The 15,988-nt window shown below is 35.4% G+C and overlaps 1 protein-coding gene across 1 annotated transcript; it reads right to left on the bottom strand.

The window, feature by feature from the left end:
• Positions 1 to 249: 249 nt before the first annotated feature.
• LOC119879376 (olfactory receptor 4K15) lies at positions 250 to 1,270 on the bottom strand. The gene has a single exon (XM_038589681.1). The coding sequence runs from the start codon at positions 1,222 to 1,224 to the stop codon at positions 250 to 252; it is 975 nt and encodes a 324-aa protein (XP_038445609.1). The 5' UTR covers positions 1,225 to 1,270.
• Between the last annotated feature and the right edge of the window lie 14,718 nt (positions 1,271 to 15,988).

The following is a 15,988-nucleotide window of genomic DNA, read 5'->3' as shown; positions in this document are numbered from 1 at the left end:
CTCAATGTATTCAAAGGCTATATATTAAAAATTTAAAGTAAAAAAAATAAGAAATAGAAATAAAACACACACTAATGAAAGAGAATCAAAATATCAGTAAGGTTCATTCTCTGGCTTTTATTATTATCATTACTATTCCAATAGAGTTAATCAACCCTTCCATTGGTCAAAATAATCTCCTTTAACATCATAGTGATTCTATTTGTAGTTGTCTAGATATAAGGCTACAGCAGTTACAGTTGAGTAACTTTAATTTGTTTCCAGGAAAAGAACATTTCTTATGACTGTAGAAACCTGGCCAGGCTTCAGATACTGACTCTTCAGTTTCCTCATAGCTGTCTTCACTTCTTTGTTCCTTAGAGTATAGATAACTGGGTTTAAAATAGGAGTAAATATGGTGTAAAATACAGCAAGGACTTTGTCAACAGAATAATTACTGAAGGGCCACACATAGATGAAGATGCATGGTCCAAAGAAGAGTGTGACCACAGTAATGTGAGCAGTCAATGTGGAGCGGGCCTTTGCCATGCTAGCAGAGGAGCGGTTCCTAACTGTGATAAGTATCACAGTGTAGGAGACAACCAAAAGGAGAAAGGAACTCATAGAAAGAAAGCCACTGTCTGCAACTATAAGTAGGCTGACAACATAAGTGTCTATGCAGGCCAGCTTGGTCACTAGAGGGAGGTCACAGAAAAAACTATCTACCTCATTGGGGCCACAAAAAGGCAAGTTAACAGTAAATGCCAACTGACTAGTAGTATGGATGAAACCCACAAACCAGGAGATGAGAACAAGAATAATACAAACACGACGGCTCATGATTGTCATGTAGTGGAGAGGTTTGCATATAGCTACATAACGGTCATAAGCCATGGATACAAGGAGCACCATTTCACTGCCAGTGAAAAGATGGACAAAGAAAATCTGAGCCAGGCAGGCATCAAAAGAAATAGTCTTGTGCTCAACCAGAAAGTCTGCAATCATTTTGGGAGTAGCAAAAGAGGCAACGCATATATCTATAAAAGAGAGGTTCGCAAGCAGAAAGTACATGGGGGTGTGAAGGCGGGAATCTGAGGTTACAGTAAGGATGATAAGAAAGTTTCCCAGCAGTATTGCTAGGTAAAGTAGTGAAAATAGGAGGAACAAGAAAGGTTGGAGTTCCCGGGAATTAGAGAGTCCCAGCAACACAAACGCCGTCACCCGGGAATGATTTGTCTCATTCATTGACTTTGGAAGGAACTTATCTTGTTACCTGAGTAGGAGAGAGACAGAGATCAATCCGTGAGCATGGCTTTCACTTCCGAGTTCCACTTCCTTCCTTAGAGATTCTAATTTCTACTTATATTATGTATCTGAATTTTCATGCATCATTGGAAGTTATATCGACAGCATAAAAACAACACTAAAGAGAGATGGAGGGGAGAGTAGTTGAGAAGATGTTTGACATTGGTGTATCCAGTTATGTGAATTTGAGGAATATAATCTATTTACACTAAAAATGGAATTGAAAATCTTGGAATGTTTTCTTGACCTATAGAGATCCAGACTACAAAATTACAGGGAGGCAAGCTGAATCATTTTCTCTTCAATAGATGATGTAACAAAGTTTGAATGGCTAACACAGAGGGAAATAATTTCACAATATTGACCCCCAAGTGTAGACACAAAAGTGTATATCCTGTACAAACCTATTTGAATAAAGTTCAAAAATAAGCTACACTATTCTATGATATCATAAAGCTCCTGTGGTGGTCATAGGGGAATAGGCACTGGAAGGTGACAGGAAGGGCTTCTGAAGTGCTGCTAATGTTCTGTTTCTTGATGTGGTTTATAAGTACATGGAAGTGTTTGCTTTGTTAAGACTTAAAAAGATGTGTAATTCTGGGATGCCTAGGTGGTTCAGTGGTTAAGCACTTGAAGCACTTGGCTCAGGGCATGATCCCAGAGTCCCAGGATCGAGTCCCACATCAGGCTTCCTGCATGGAGCCTGCTTCTCCCTCTGCCTCTCTCTCTCTGTGTCTCTCATGAATAAATAAATAAAATATTTTTTAAAAAGATGTGTAATTCTGCTTTGTGTACTTCTGTGCATATTTTATTGTTAATAAAACATTAACCAGCAGATAAAGGGACACCAATATATTGTGTAAGAGCTCACAGGCAGAATCATTGCCTTGAGTGATTAGATCTTATTCCCTTATCTATTTAGTTACAAAATGTATGCACTAAAATACAAAACCCAGCAAAACCCAAAGCTCTAGAGCTTATTGAAACTCTTCCTGGAGTTGTGACTTCTTTCTTCCTGGACTTATATGAAGGAATCTAGTGCATTTGTTCTCTTTAATTACTCCCTGATATTAAGATTCATTAAGCTCAGGTATTGTTAATTCACATGGATATATTACTGAATTATGACTGATATTTTATTTGATTTGGTGGGGATTTTAGAAATTATATTGCACAATAGTATTCATAGTAAGAAAAACAGACCATAAATAAAAAGTTCCTTCTCTTTTACTCAATTTTTCTGCATTATATTTTATCAACACTTTCTCCTTTTTATGTTGTTTTTATTTTTATAAACTATTATAACTTGTAAACATTGTATAGTGAATAAGAAAATTAAAAGGTGAAATGTAGAGAAATATATCTTTCTATATCCAAATCAGGTATTTGGAAGACAGTGTCTTATCTATTTAGATTTCTAACTATCTGCAGTTTTTTTTTATATTAATGTCTTCTTAGATCTAATTGCAAATTGCCTTGTGTTTCCTTGAGTTTCACTGGAGCTTTACACATAAAGACAGGGCTGTGATGAATAATTTTAACTCCTAGGAATCAGATTCAGGAACTCACTACTATATTTCAAATCTCTAGTTCTCTAGAAAATTCCCACAAAAAAGTAATTCACTTATCATCACCAGATGTATCAAAATATGGCTCTAGGATTTCAGAAGGGACTAACAGCAGAGTCTGAAGTCAGAGCAGGATGGAAGTAAATTTAACAATGGAATAAATTGTCTTTGAGGAGCCACCACATTCTCCACAGTGCATTTCTTCTCTCTTCCTCATCGTTTCTTGGTAGCCTGATTTTAAGTTAACTCCAGGTGCGCACATGGCCTATCCTCCCTAGGAAACACCCTGACTCTTAGACTCCTTGACACAAATACTACTTTGAATACCTGGAAGCAGGAGGGAAAATGATATCCAACAAGACCAACCAATAGGCATCCACATGTGTCCTGTCAGAAACAGCAAAGCCTTAAATTAAGCACAGGAAATGAGTCTCCCAGGGGGACCTTCTAGAGATACAACAGAAAGGCATAGCAGAGATGACTTTCTGGAAATTTAGGAATAAAATACATAATCCAGTCATGTGAGAAAATCACCACAGGATTTATCCTCCCAATAAATCTACAAGCTCTACTCTTCCCGGTCAATGGCTTCTTGGGGGACCCAGGAAAAGAAAAGACCCAGTTTTTCATGGGAAAAAATACTGGGCCAGTTAATCCAATCAAGAGCTGGGTTTCTTAATATAGAAAACAACAATGAGCTAAATTCTAAATAAGTGTACTCTAAAGACAAATTCTTTACTTCTGATAGAACTGCATTCTTTTCAGTTGATTTGCCCTGTCAGTATGTAGATGTCCACCTCTCAGGGCACAGTGCTGTGCACTGTGATAGAGTGGTTAGGTTTGTAACTTGCCTCCAGAGATCATTTACTAACACTCAACACTTTTTTATTTAGAGAAGTTGCTGAGTCCTCATTTTCCTTCACTGGCTAGCACATTCTTTTTTACTAGAAATAGACTTTTTACACCAAATAAGGCTGCTGTAATTTAGTGAAAACATAAAGCTTTGAAATTTTAAAAACTATGTTAGGGGCATCTAGATGGCTCAGTTAATTGTTGGATACTTAGTTTTGGCTCTGGTCATAATCTTGGGGTTGTGGAATTGAACCCTGTGTGGGGCTCCATGCTAAGTGCAGAATCTGCTTAAGAATCCTCTCTCTCTCCCCCTCTCCTTCTCCCATTCTCCTCATGTGTACAGTCTCTCTTTCTCAATAAACAATACAATTTTTTAAAATTACTGTACTGTTTCAGATCAGAGAATGTATTTTCTGATGATGTTACATACTCAAAGATAGCATGACCTGACTCATCCAAGAATGAGTTTCTACTGAGTCAATGTGTTCTTGTAAAGACCAAGTTTCATCCCTTGTACTATTTGAAAGTAAATTAATGCATGCACACAAGGTCGTACTAGGTAACCCTCAGGTCCTCCCTTTTTGAAATTCTGTCAAATTCTTTCCTGCTATTTCTATCTTGACTATTATGACTGGTGGATTAAGTAAAGTAAGTAGTACTGTTTGTAAGAGGCCAGATAACACTCTCAGATCAAAGAGACATCATTCACAAGCTTTCCAGCATTGCCACTCCCTTTACCCTCTCTCTCTAAATCCAGATCAGGGATATAACACTTACTGTGGAGATACACGCTGGCATGTGGGTCTTGTAAGGATGCTGACAGAGGGCTTTCACTTACCTGAGATGAAATGGGAAATCTGGATATGTTCTATAATTTATACTCATTAATGCTTAGCAAGAATTTGTTGTTACTTCCACAACTCCTAGAGGAATAGCTCTGACTCAGAAGAGATGAATCATAAAGTCTACTTTTAAATAAGAAGGAAATAGACCTAGGCTGTCTGTAGCCAGGATGGACTGTCTTCATAGAGGTGAGAGAAAGCTGAATGTAGTATTTGAACTCAGGTGTAGAGTAGTGGGGGGAGCACTTGGAGACCTCAGGAATCTAAGAGACAGAGGAATAGACAAAAAGGAAGTAATGTTAAAGCAAAATTTCCAGTTTTGCAGTTTTGCAGAGAACTCAGCCTAACTGTATCTGTCTTGCTTCTGTTTTTAATAGCAGTCAGATGACTACTATTTAATAGACGACTACAAATAACTTTCAGAGACCTCTAGAAATCGATACCAATCATATGTAACTGAGGATCACATGAAGGTTAGTTCTTAGTCTGTATTGCAGCTTCCAGTATAGAATATTTACCTTCATATATTAGGAAAATGCCTTTTTTACCTTAGCTGCATCCAACAAGTCCAAAAGTATGGATGAAATTCTTGAGAGATTTAAACAATGTTCACTAGGGGAGGTTTCAGCAACATTCTACAACAATTTCATATAATTTTTCTTTTAAAAATCACCAAGAATATTTTTAGAAGTGTCAGTTATGGTAGTAATTGTTATATGATTTGGGGTCTGAAGAGATATATCAGAATATTGTATCATTTTATTAAAATTATGTTTAGGGAAAACTTAGGCTTTTTCTTCCCTTCATCTCCATTCCCCTTGATTCAAAGTTTAGGTAACATTTTCCCCTGCTTCTCAGATATGTGTTATACATGATCATCAAATACTTGAACCAGACATTTTTGTGTGATTGCAATATAATGAATTTAGCATAGTACTAATAAGACTGTAAAGATAGAAATCATATAAGGGGTATCCTCTTTTTTTCTCCCATAAGAAGGACATATGTCAAGCAGGATATTTTGCTTTTCATTTTATGTGTATTTTCTAGTCATGAACTAACAAAGAGCATTCTAAACTGTAAGGTTTAACATAACCTGAGTCCAACTCAGTGGATGATATCCAAAGACATTATAGATTTTAAGAGAAGTATTAGCCTGAGTTATAGAAAATATCTGTTCAATTTCTGCTTCTCAATAAATAATGTCACAGTTTTGGGCAAATTACATACCTTCAAGGTGCTCCATTTTCCTTCAAAAACAAGAGGGAAGATGTCTCCTTCCTAATTCCAATATCCTGTAATCGTCTGGCTTTTGAAAGCATGACCCCTGCCAGAAAGCTAATTCAATGATAAAATGATAAAAGTTTGTGTTGAAATACAAGTATATTCAGTTAAAATGCTAAATCCATCTTGGTTTAAGCTGAGAAATATGGCCTTCAGTCACTTCTCAGACTTAGTAATTTGGACATTTAATAGGCAAAATGGACATAAAATATTCAAAGATTAATTGGAAGGGTGAAGGCTAATTATCTCTCTCTGTTCTCTGTTGTGACCAAATTAGCAGGCTGCACTACAACCATACTCTTCTTGACCCTCTCCTTATATTGCACCAACTGGGTTCTTCAGTGGTTCTTCAGGATCCACTGGGTGGGGCACAAATTTAGGGAACCCATGTCTTTCCAGACTTTAATCTCCACTATTTATACTTTGAAGTATCCTCAGCACATAGACCTAAGAAAGCCATTAAAATAGAAGCTGATTAGCAATTTGACATCACTGAATGCAGTGACTCAGAGACCCAGAGGAGAGTTGTGATAGTAGAAATCACCTTCCTTATGGCTAATTATGTGAGAGAGTTTGTGTGTGCACAAGAGTTACAGAGCATCACCTTGAGGATTTTACAAATATGAAAGGAGCAGGCCTAATGGAAATGCTTTGTCCTGTTGGAGAAAATGTAACCAGTGGAAAGAAAAGCAATGAATAATTTTGTTGGTTATTCCTTTCTGCTTCAGGAGAGCTTTAGAACAATTTAGGCCCCAGGAGGGCCATCTTCTTTTGATGAGAAGATCCTTGTGCCTTTGCATAGTGTGCAAATGCCAATACACAGCAGTGCAAATGTCTTGGCATTTAATAGAAGACCCACATGCCTGTTTTCCAGGCCAAGGTTTCTAGGGTAGGGCAGTCAGAGCCATTTTCCAGTAGAAACACCCTATCCTACAGAGTCAATTCTGGTGAAGCGACTTAAAGTAATCTCACAGATTTTTGAATTTTTTTGTTGTTGAAATTTTTAGGAAAATACTTAGTGTTGGGCAAAGCTCTGATTTTCTCCTTCTCTGAGATTATTTTGTATTCAAGAACAGTATAAAAGGATAAAGAAAGAGTTTTCCTCTAATTCTCACATAGAATTTTGATGCTGATATAAATCCCAGAAATCAACTAGTCCAACATCCTAAATTATTAGATAGGATGAATAAATTCTTGAGGAATTAGTTTCTTGACTCAGGCTGTGCTGTCTAGTTTGGGGACATGTCTTCTAATATTTTGTCTAACACCCCTGCTGTTGTCCCTCAATTCATCTTCCACAAATTGGCGTATTTTGAGATTATGATTAGAGATTAGCTGAATCTTCATCTCTTCCCAGACACCTGAATTTAGAGCACTCTTAAGTTACTCTGGCCAGTTCTTCCACTGTCTTTTAGTGCAGTCCTTAGATCATTTATAGGTAATGCAATTACTTAAATTGCTCTACAGCTACCATCTTGCTGTTTTTTCTATTTTATCTATTTTTGCTCCTTTCTCACTCTTCCTGCCCTCTGTTGGAATTTTTTTCCCCAGTATCTTATTTCATTTCCAGTCCTGGTTGTATTTTGTTTTTTAAAATTGCCCTATAACCTTTATTTTTTGTTTTGCTGTATTATAACATTTGACCATAGAAACAGTATTCTTTTTGTATTTAAATTTTTAGAGAAATATTTATTAAATGTCATTTCATTTTTGAGACAGTAATTACAGTAAAAATTTTTCTAAGATTCTTATTTGTTTATTTGAGATTGAGTGAGAGAGAGAGAGCATGAGTGGGGGCAGATGCAGAGGAGAAGGAGAAGCAGGCTCTCTGCTGAGCAGGGAGCCTGACATGAAGCTTGATCCCAGGACCTTGAGATCATGACTTGAGCCAAAAGCAAATGCTTAACCGACTGAGCCACCCAGGTGCCCCTACAATAAATTTTCTTAATCAAATTTACTTTGACAGATTTTTTTAAATACTTTTTTTAGGAAGAATTTTTTTTAAAAAAGATTTTATTTATTCATGAGAGACACACACACACACACAGAGAGAGAGAGAGAGAGAGAGAGGCAGAGACACAGACACAGGCAGAGGGAGAAGCAGGCTCCATGCAGGGAGCCCCACGCAGGACTTGATCCTGGGTCTTCAGGATCAGGCCCTGGGCTGAAGGCCGCGTTAAACCGCTGAGCCACCCAGGCCGCCCACTTTGACAGGTTTTAAACTTTTGTTAGACATGGGGCCTTAATCTTTAAAAAATAAATAAATAAATTTTTTGAAGCATGGCTGGTGTACAGTACTTGCACTTCATGCAACTCAATTCATGCAACTTGATGAGTCTGACGATAATTATATACCCATGAAGCGATCACCAAAATGTCTGCTATAAACATATCTGTTACTTCCAAAACTGTTTCCTAACCAACTTTATTTATTATTACTTTTTTTGTGATAAGAACACTTAACATAGGATCACTCTCTTAGCAATATTTTAAGTATCCTATATGGTATTCTTAGCTGTAGGTATTATGCTGTACAGTATCTCTAGGACCTATTCATCTTGTAAAACTAATAAACTTGCTTTTTTATTTATAAGTATCACTACTTTTTCCAGTTTTATTGAAATATAATTTTATAAATTTTAAGTGTACTTTGGGGTGATTTTAATGTATAAAATGATTGTCACTATAAAGTTAATTCATATCTATCACCTCACAAAGTTTTGTGGCTGTGTGGTGAACACATTTAAAATTTACTCTCTAAACAGATTTAAAGGTACAACATATTATTGTTCACTATAGTCATTATGATGTACATTTGAATTCTGGAAATTTTTCGTCTTATAACTGAAACTTTGTAAATTTTGACTAGACGAACACTTCCCTTTCCCCCACCCCCCGATAACTAGCAACCACCATTCTACTCTTTGCTTCTGTGATTCTGACTAGTTTAGATTCCTCATATAAGTGGTATCACATAATACTTGTCCTTCTTTGTCTGGCATGTTTTACTCGACATAGTGTCCTCCAGATTCATCAATGTTACAGCAAGGAGCAGGATTTCCTTTGTTTTTTGTTTTTGTTTTTGTTTTTGTTTTTGTTTTTTTGAGGCTGAAGAATATTTAATTGTAGGTTACACAACATTGTCTTTATCTATTCAATGGATATATAGGTCCCTGTGTTATTGTAAATAATGCTGCTGTGAACATTGGAATGCACATACCTCTTCAAGATTCTGATTTCAGTTCCTTTGTATATATTCTCAGAAGTGGGATTGCTGGACCACATGGTCATTCTATTCATTAAATGTTTTGAGGAAACTTACTGTTTTCCATTGTGGTGGTACCAATTTATAATTCCAACGACAGTGTACAAGTTTCATATTCCCCACATCCACTGTTGGCTTTATTTATTCACTTTAACACAAGCTTTTTTACTCAGTCTGACAATTTGAATTTTAATAAGTGTGTTTAGACTGTTTACATTTAATATGATGATTGAAATTAATTTTCTTTTTTTACTTCTCTTTTGCTGTTTCTTTTTCTTTTTTGCCTTCTTTTGATTTTTGAGTATGTCTTTTATTCTAATTTATCTCCTTAGTTGGTTTATTATATTGAACTGTTTATTTTATTAGTTGTTTTAAGTTTATAATATGTTTCTATCTCAACAAATCTACCTTTAAGTAGCATCATACCACTTTACACATAGTATATGAATCTTAAATACTATATGTACTTTTCTCCTTTCCAAGCATTTGTGTATTATTGCATATTTCACTTCTTCATATGTTCAACTTCTACATTACGTTGTTACTCTTGCTGCTTTAAATTTTCAATTATAATTTAGAAAAGTTGAAAATATATAAAGTTTTATGTTTGCCCTCATATTAGTCCAGTATTCTTTATTGTATATTGTAAATCCAGACTTCTATAAATGATGTCATTTTATTTCCTTCAAGGATTTCCTTTAAAATTTCTTGTACTGTATGTCTAATATAATTTTTCAATTTTGATATTTCTGCAAAGGTCTTTATTTTGCTTTTAGAATATTTTTGATGCATATAGGATGCTAAGAGGGTAATTCTTTTTGTTTATAATTCTTTAAATATACTCCTTGACCGTCTTCTGCTTGCATTACTTCCAACAAGAAATCAGTTACCATTTCTAAATTTGCTTTTCTACACATATGTTTTTTTCCTCCATCTGCTTTTAAGATTTTCTGTTTATCATTGGTCTTAAGAAATTTTATTATGTATGTTGATGTGGGGTTTTTTTCGTGATCCTTGTGCTTTATTTCTATATTCTTGGATCTTTTGGTGTAGAATGTTCATAAAATTTGGAAAATAATCAGGCATTATTTCTTAAGTTTTTTTTCTTTACCTCAGCCAATTGCTAATATACTAGGCCATTTAAAAATGCCCACATATCACTAATAATCTAGTGTTTGTGGTTTACACCCTTCTTTTCCTGTGCTTTATGTTGGCTAGTTGCTATGGTCATACGTTTAAGTTCTTTTTTTTTCTTGTTTAGTGTCTAATCTGATAGTAAGCCCATCTACTATATTTTTCATCTTAGCCATGATATTTTTCAGCTCTAGAGGTTGGTATTTTTAAAATATCTTCTATGTCTCTGATACTCTACATAGAAAACCCAAAAGTCTCCACCCCAAGATTGCTAGAACTCATACAGCAATTCGGTAGCGTGGCAGGATACAAAATCAATGCCCAGAAATCAGGGGCATTTCTATACACTAACAATGAGACTGAAGAAAGAGAAATTAAGGAGTCAATCCCATTTACAATTGCACCCAAAAGCATAAGATACCTAGGAATAAACCTAACCAAAGATGTAAAGGATCTATACCCTCAAAACTATAGAACACTTCTGAAAGAAATTGAGGAAGACGCAAAGAGATGGAAAAATATTCCATGCTCATGGATTGGCAGAATTAATATTGTGAAAATGTCAATGTTACCCAGGGCAATATACACGTTTAATGCAATCCCTATCAAAATACCATGGACTTTCTTCAGAGAGTTAGAACTAGGGGTGGTGGAAGGGGAGAAGGGCGGGGGGGTGGGAATGAATGGGTGACGGGCACTGGGGGTTATTCTGTATGTTAGTAAATTGAACACCAATAAAAAATAAAAAAAATAAAAAAAATAAAAGAAACAAATTATTTTAAGATTTGTGTGGAATCAGAAAAGACCCCGAATAGCCAGGGGAATTTTAAAAAAGAAAACCATATCTAGGGGCATCACAATGCCAGACTTCAGGTTGTACTACAAAGCTGTGGTCATCAAGACAGTGTGGTACTGGCACAAAAACAGACACATAGATCAGTGGAACAGAATAGAGAATCCAGAAGTGGACCCTGAACTTTATGGTCAACTAATATTCGATAAAGGAGGAAAGACTATCCACTGGAAGAAAGACAGTCTCTTCAATAAATGGCGCTTTGAAAATTGGACATCCACATGCAGAAGAATGAAACTAGACCACTCTCTTTCACCATACACAAAGATAAACTCAAATGGATGAAAGATCTAAATGTGAGACAAGATTCCATCAAAATCCTAGAGGAGAACACAGGCAACACCCTTTTTGAACTCGGCCACAGTAACTTCTTGCAAGATACATGCACGAAGGCAAAAGAAACAAAAGCAAAAATGAACTATTGGGACTTCATCAAGATAAGAAGCTTTTGCACAGCAAAGGATACAGTCAACAAAACTAAAAGACAACCTACAGAATGGGAGAAGATATTTGCAAATGACGTATCAGATAAAGGGCTAGTTTCCAAGATCTATAAAGAACTTATTAAACTCAACACCAAAGAAACAAACAATCCAATCATGAAATGGGCAAAAGACATGAACAGAAATCTCACAGAGGAAGACATAGACATGGCCAACATGCATATGAGAAAATGCTCTGCATCACTTGCCATCAGGGAAATACAAATCAAAACCACAGTGAGATACCACCTCACACCAGTGAGAATGGGGCAAATTAACAAGGCAGGAAACCACAAATGTTGGAGAGGATGCGGAGAAAAGGGAACCCTCTTACACTGTTGGTGGGAATGTGAACTGGTGCAGCCACTCTGGAAAACTGTGTGGAGGTTCCTCAAACAGTTAAAAATAGACCTGCCCTACGACCCAGCAATTGCACTGTTGGGGATTTACCCCAAAGATACAGATGCAGTGAAACGCCGGGACACCTGCACCCCGATGTTTCTAGCAGCAATGGCCACGATAGCCAACTGTGGAAGGAGCCTCGGTGTCCAAAGAAAGATGAATGGATAAAGAAGATGTGGTTTATGTATACAATGGAATATTACTCAGCTATTAGAAATGACAAATACCCACCATTTGCTTCAACGTGGATGGAACTGGAGGGTATTATGCTGAGTGAAGTAAGTCAGTCGGAGAAGGACAAACATTATATGTTCTCATTCATTTGGGGAATATAAATAATAGTGAAAGGGAATATAAGGGAAGGGAGAAGAAATGTGTGGGAAATATCAGAAAGGGAGACAGAACGTAAAGACTGCTAACTCTGGGAAACGAACTAGGGGTGGTAGAAGGGGAGGAGGGCGGGGGGTGGGAGTGAATGGGTGACGGGCACTGGGGTTTATTCTGTATGTTAGTAAATTGAACACCAATAAAAAATAAATTAAAAAATAAAAATAAATAAAATATCTTCTATGTCTCTATTTAATTTTTATGTACATTCTTATTTATATGAATCTCTAACAATTGTTTAAATGTACATGTGCAAAAATTCCATCTCATCTTTTTCATTTCTGTTGTTTTCATTTTTCTCATTACAGGTTGAATTTTTCTGCTTCTTTGCATCCTGGTAGTCTTTATTGGAAGGCAGGTATTGTGAATTTTAGTTGTTAGTTATTATCTATTGCTTATATTCCTACACGTATTCTTGAGTTTTGAAAACTATTTTATTTTTCCAGACTAGCTCTCAAAATGCTTTGTTAGGTGGTTGTCAGGGTAGTCTACGATGTATTTTGCTATTGTTGCAATAGTAATCTGAGTTATTTTGCAATGTCACATAAATTATGAGGTTTTCCACTCTGGCTGCTGGTATCACAGATATTTCCTGATTTTGTGTGAAGTCTCATGATTTTTTCCTTCTGCTTCTCCTTGGGTATTATTTTCCCCACACTAGGTACTTTCCTCACACACAGACCCTATTTGGAAATTACATGAAAACTCAAAAGTGATCCTATATTGTTTTCTGAAGTTCTCTTTCTCTGTGCAGTTCTCTCCTCTTCAGTATTCTGTACTTAAACAATAGCCATATTGACGTCTTCAAACTTCTGTCTTGCTGTCTCAAACTAATGGAAATTGCTGGGCTTTGTCTGTATTTCTCATCCTTGACCCATAGACTAGAAAATAAGCCTTTAGGCAGTAAGTTAGGGATATCCATGGTCTCAGATTGTTTTGTTTTCCCTCTTGCAGGAGTCAATTTTGTGCATTACCTGGAAATATATAGAAAGTGTTATTTTGGAGTGCTTCAGTGGTTTTTTTGGTAAACCTTGACTCTTGTTCTCAACTCATGTCATGATCTCAGGGTCATGGGGTCAAGCCCAGTTTTGGGCTCCATGTTCAGTGCAAAGTCTGCATGGGATCCTGTCTCTCTCTCTGCACCCCCCAAAATAAATAAATAAATAGATAAATAAATAAATAAATAAAATCTGTTTTAAAAAGTGTTATTTCATATATTGTTTAGTTTTTTGTTTGTTTTAGGCAAGATATTAGATCTTACTACTTATTATTCCAATGTGTCTGGAAATTTTAGTCCAATTATCTTTTTAAAAATTTAAAAATTAGGAAAATGTCATTTAAATTTCTCTACATATTTATCCTTTTTCAGTTACTTTTATTCTTTTCTATACAAGTGAATTTCTCTTTTTTTTTTTCATTCCATATTATGGACTTTATCTTTTTGTTTTTGTAGTGGAAGTTTACCAACCATAAATTTGCTCAATTTTTATTTGTTTAAACAGACCTTCTTGAACCTTAATTTTTGAAGGATTTGTTTCCTACATCTACAGTTTAGTGCTTCTAGACTTTTAGTCATACTCCTCCTTTTTTAAAAGATTTTATGTATTTATTCATGAGGGACAAAGAGAGAGAGAGAGAGGCAGAGACACAGGCAGAGGGAGAAGCAGGCTCCATGCAGAGAGTCTGATGTGGGACTCGATCCCGGGACTCCAGGATCATGCCCTGAGCTAAAGGCAAATGCTCAACTGCTGAGCCATCAGGTGTCCCTAGCCATTCTCTTCTTTTGTCTTCTTATCTTCAGTTATTTTTACTCTAGTTCCTCAGTCCATGATATCTCTTTTATCTATGGCTACTGTAAGACTTTTTTCTATGACAGATTTCCAGTATGGATTATGATATATCTTCTTGTGGTTTTCTCTGAGTTACTTTGTTTGAGGTTTGCTGGGCTTCCTTTACTATTATATATGTTAAATTTTTTAAATCGAAGTGGAAAAATTTGGTCACTAATTTGGTTTTAAAATATAATTTTCTATAACTTTATTTTCTCCTTTCTTACTAGAAACTTTAACTTCATATACCTTATACCAGTTGATATTATCCTACATATCACTGTGACTCTAGTTTTTGTGTCTGTACTTCTGTTTTAGAGAATTTCTCTTGCTATGCTTTTACTGATTGATCATTGTTTGTAGTATCTAACCCACAGTAATAGTCCAATAATAATTTTTACTTATACTCCATCTAATATATTTTTAATCTCTGGGAGTTCCATTTTGTTATTTAAATATATTACATTTCTCTTTGTTTTTATGTTCATATTCTTCTTTATATACTTCAGCATACTTATACTAGTTCTTTTAGGGTTATTTTTATCCATTTCCATCATCTGGTACTTTCTGAAACCTATTTCTATTCAGATTCTGTTGTTGTGATTCAAATTTTTGTGTTTCTTCATATTTCTAATTGTCTTTGAATGGTAGATATTTAAAATTTATATTTCTGAGTATTGGATGTGTTTTTCTTTCTTTCTACCAAATACATGGTCTTTGTTTAGTCAATCAGTGAAGTTACAAGTGGATCAGGTAAATTATTTCAAGATTTGTTATTAAATATTTAGACTCATTTTGTTTTGCTGTTGTGTTAGTACCATTTTCTTAGTTAACTTCTAAAAATTACTTCTGCATTAGATCTGCTATGAATACCACTTCTCTCGACCCCACGTTTACATGTTTAAAGGTTCTTATTGATATAGGGTTTTCCTTCGTGGATTGGCATTTCAAATCTATAGAAAAGGTAACATTGTTATTTCTAGTACTATTCTCTGCTTTGTGCCACATATTGAAGTTTTTCAGCTGTAGACATTTTTCTATTCCTAGTTTTTGAAAGTTTTTTCTAACAATGATAGTTAACTATTATTAAACACATATTTGCATGTAGTAAGTTAATCACATGTTCATTTTCTTTTATTTACTTTTAATACAGTGAAGTATATTCAGTGATGGTCAAATGTTAAGTCAGCTTTCCATTTCTAGGTAATCTTAGCTAGATCATTACCTTTTTTTTCTGCTTTTATGAACTCCTGGATTCATATTGTAACATTTTTTAAAAGGAATTTGGCTTTTTATCTTTTTTTCCAAAAGATATTATTAATTAATTTGAGAAAGCGAGAAAGGGCACGTGTGTATGAGAGAGAGAGAATGAGAATGCACAAGCCAGGGAAGAAGGAGAAGCAGACTCCCTGCTGAGCAGGGGGGCCTGATATGGTGCTCCATCTTAGGACCTGAGATCATGACCTGAGTCAGAGGAAGAAGCTTAATGGACTGAGCTACCCAGGTGCTCCTGTATCCTTGAGAGTTTTAAATTAATTTAAAAACTTCAAATAATTAACGTGAGCATTATATTAGTATCAAGTGTATAATATGATTCAAAAATTCTGTATATTACTAATAGCTCATGATGATAATCCCCTTCACCTAGTTCATGCATTCCCCCCATTCACCCATCTCAGGTAATCATCAGTTTGTACTCTGTATTCAAGACTCTGTTTTCTCATTTATCTCTTTTTTATCCATTTGTTTTATTTATTAAATTCCCCATATAAATTAAATCATATGGTATTTTACTTTCTCTGACCT

The sequence above is a fragment of the Canis lupus genome, unplaced genomic scaffold, assembly GCF_011100685.1.
Source record: "Canis lupus familiaris isolate Mischka breed German Shepherd unplaced genomic scaffold, alternate assembly UU_Cfam_GSD_1.0 chrUn_S706H869, whole genome shotgun sequence".
Classification (NCBI taxonomy): domain Eukaryota; kingdom Metazoa; phylum Chordata; class Mammalia; order Carnivora; family Canidae; genus Canis; species Canis lupus.
This window is presented reverse-complemented; position numbering and strand designations above follow the sequence as displayed.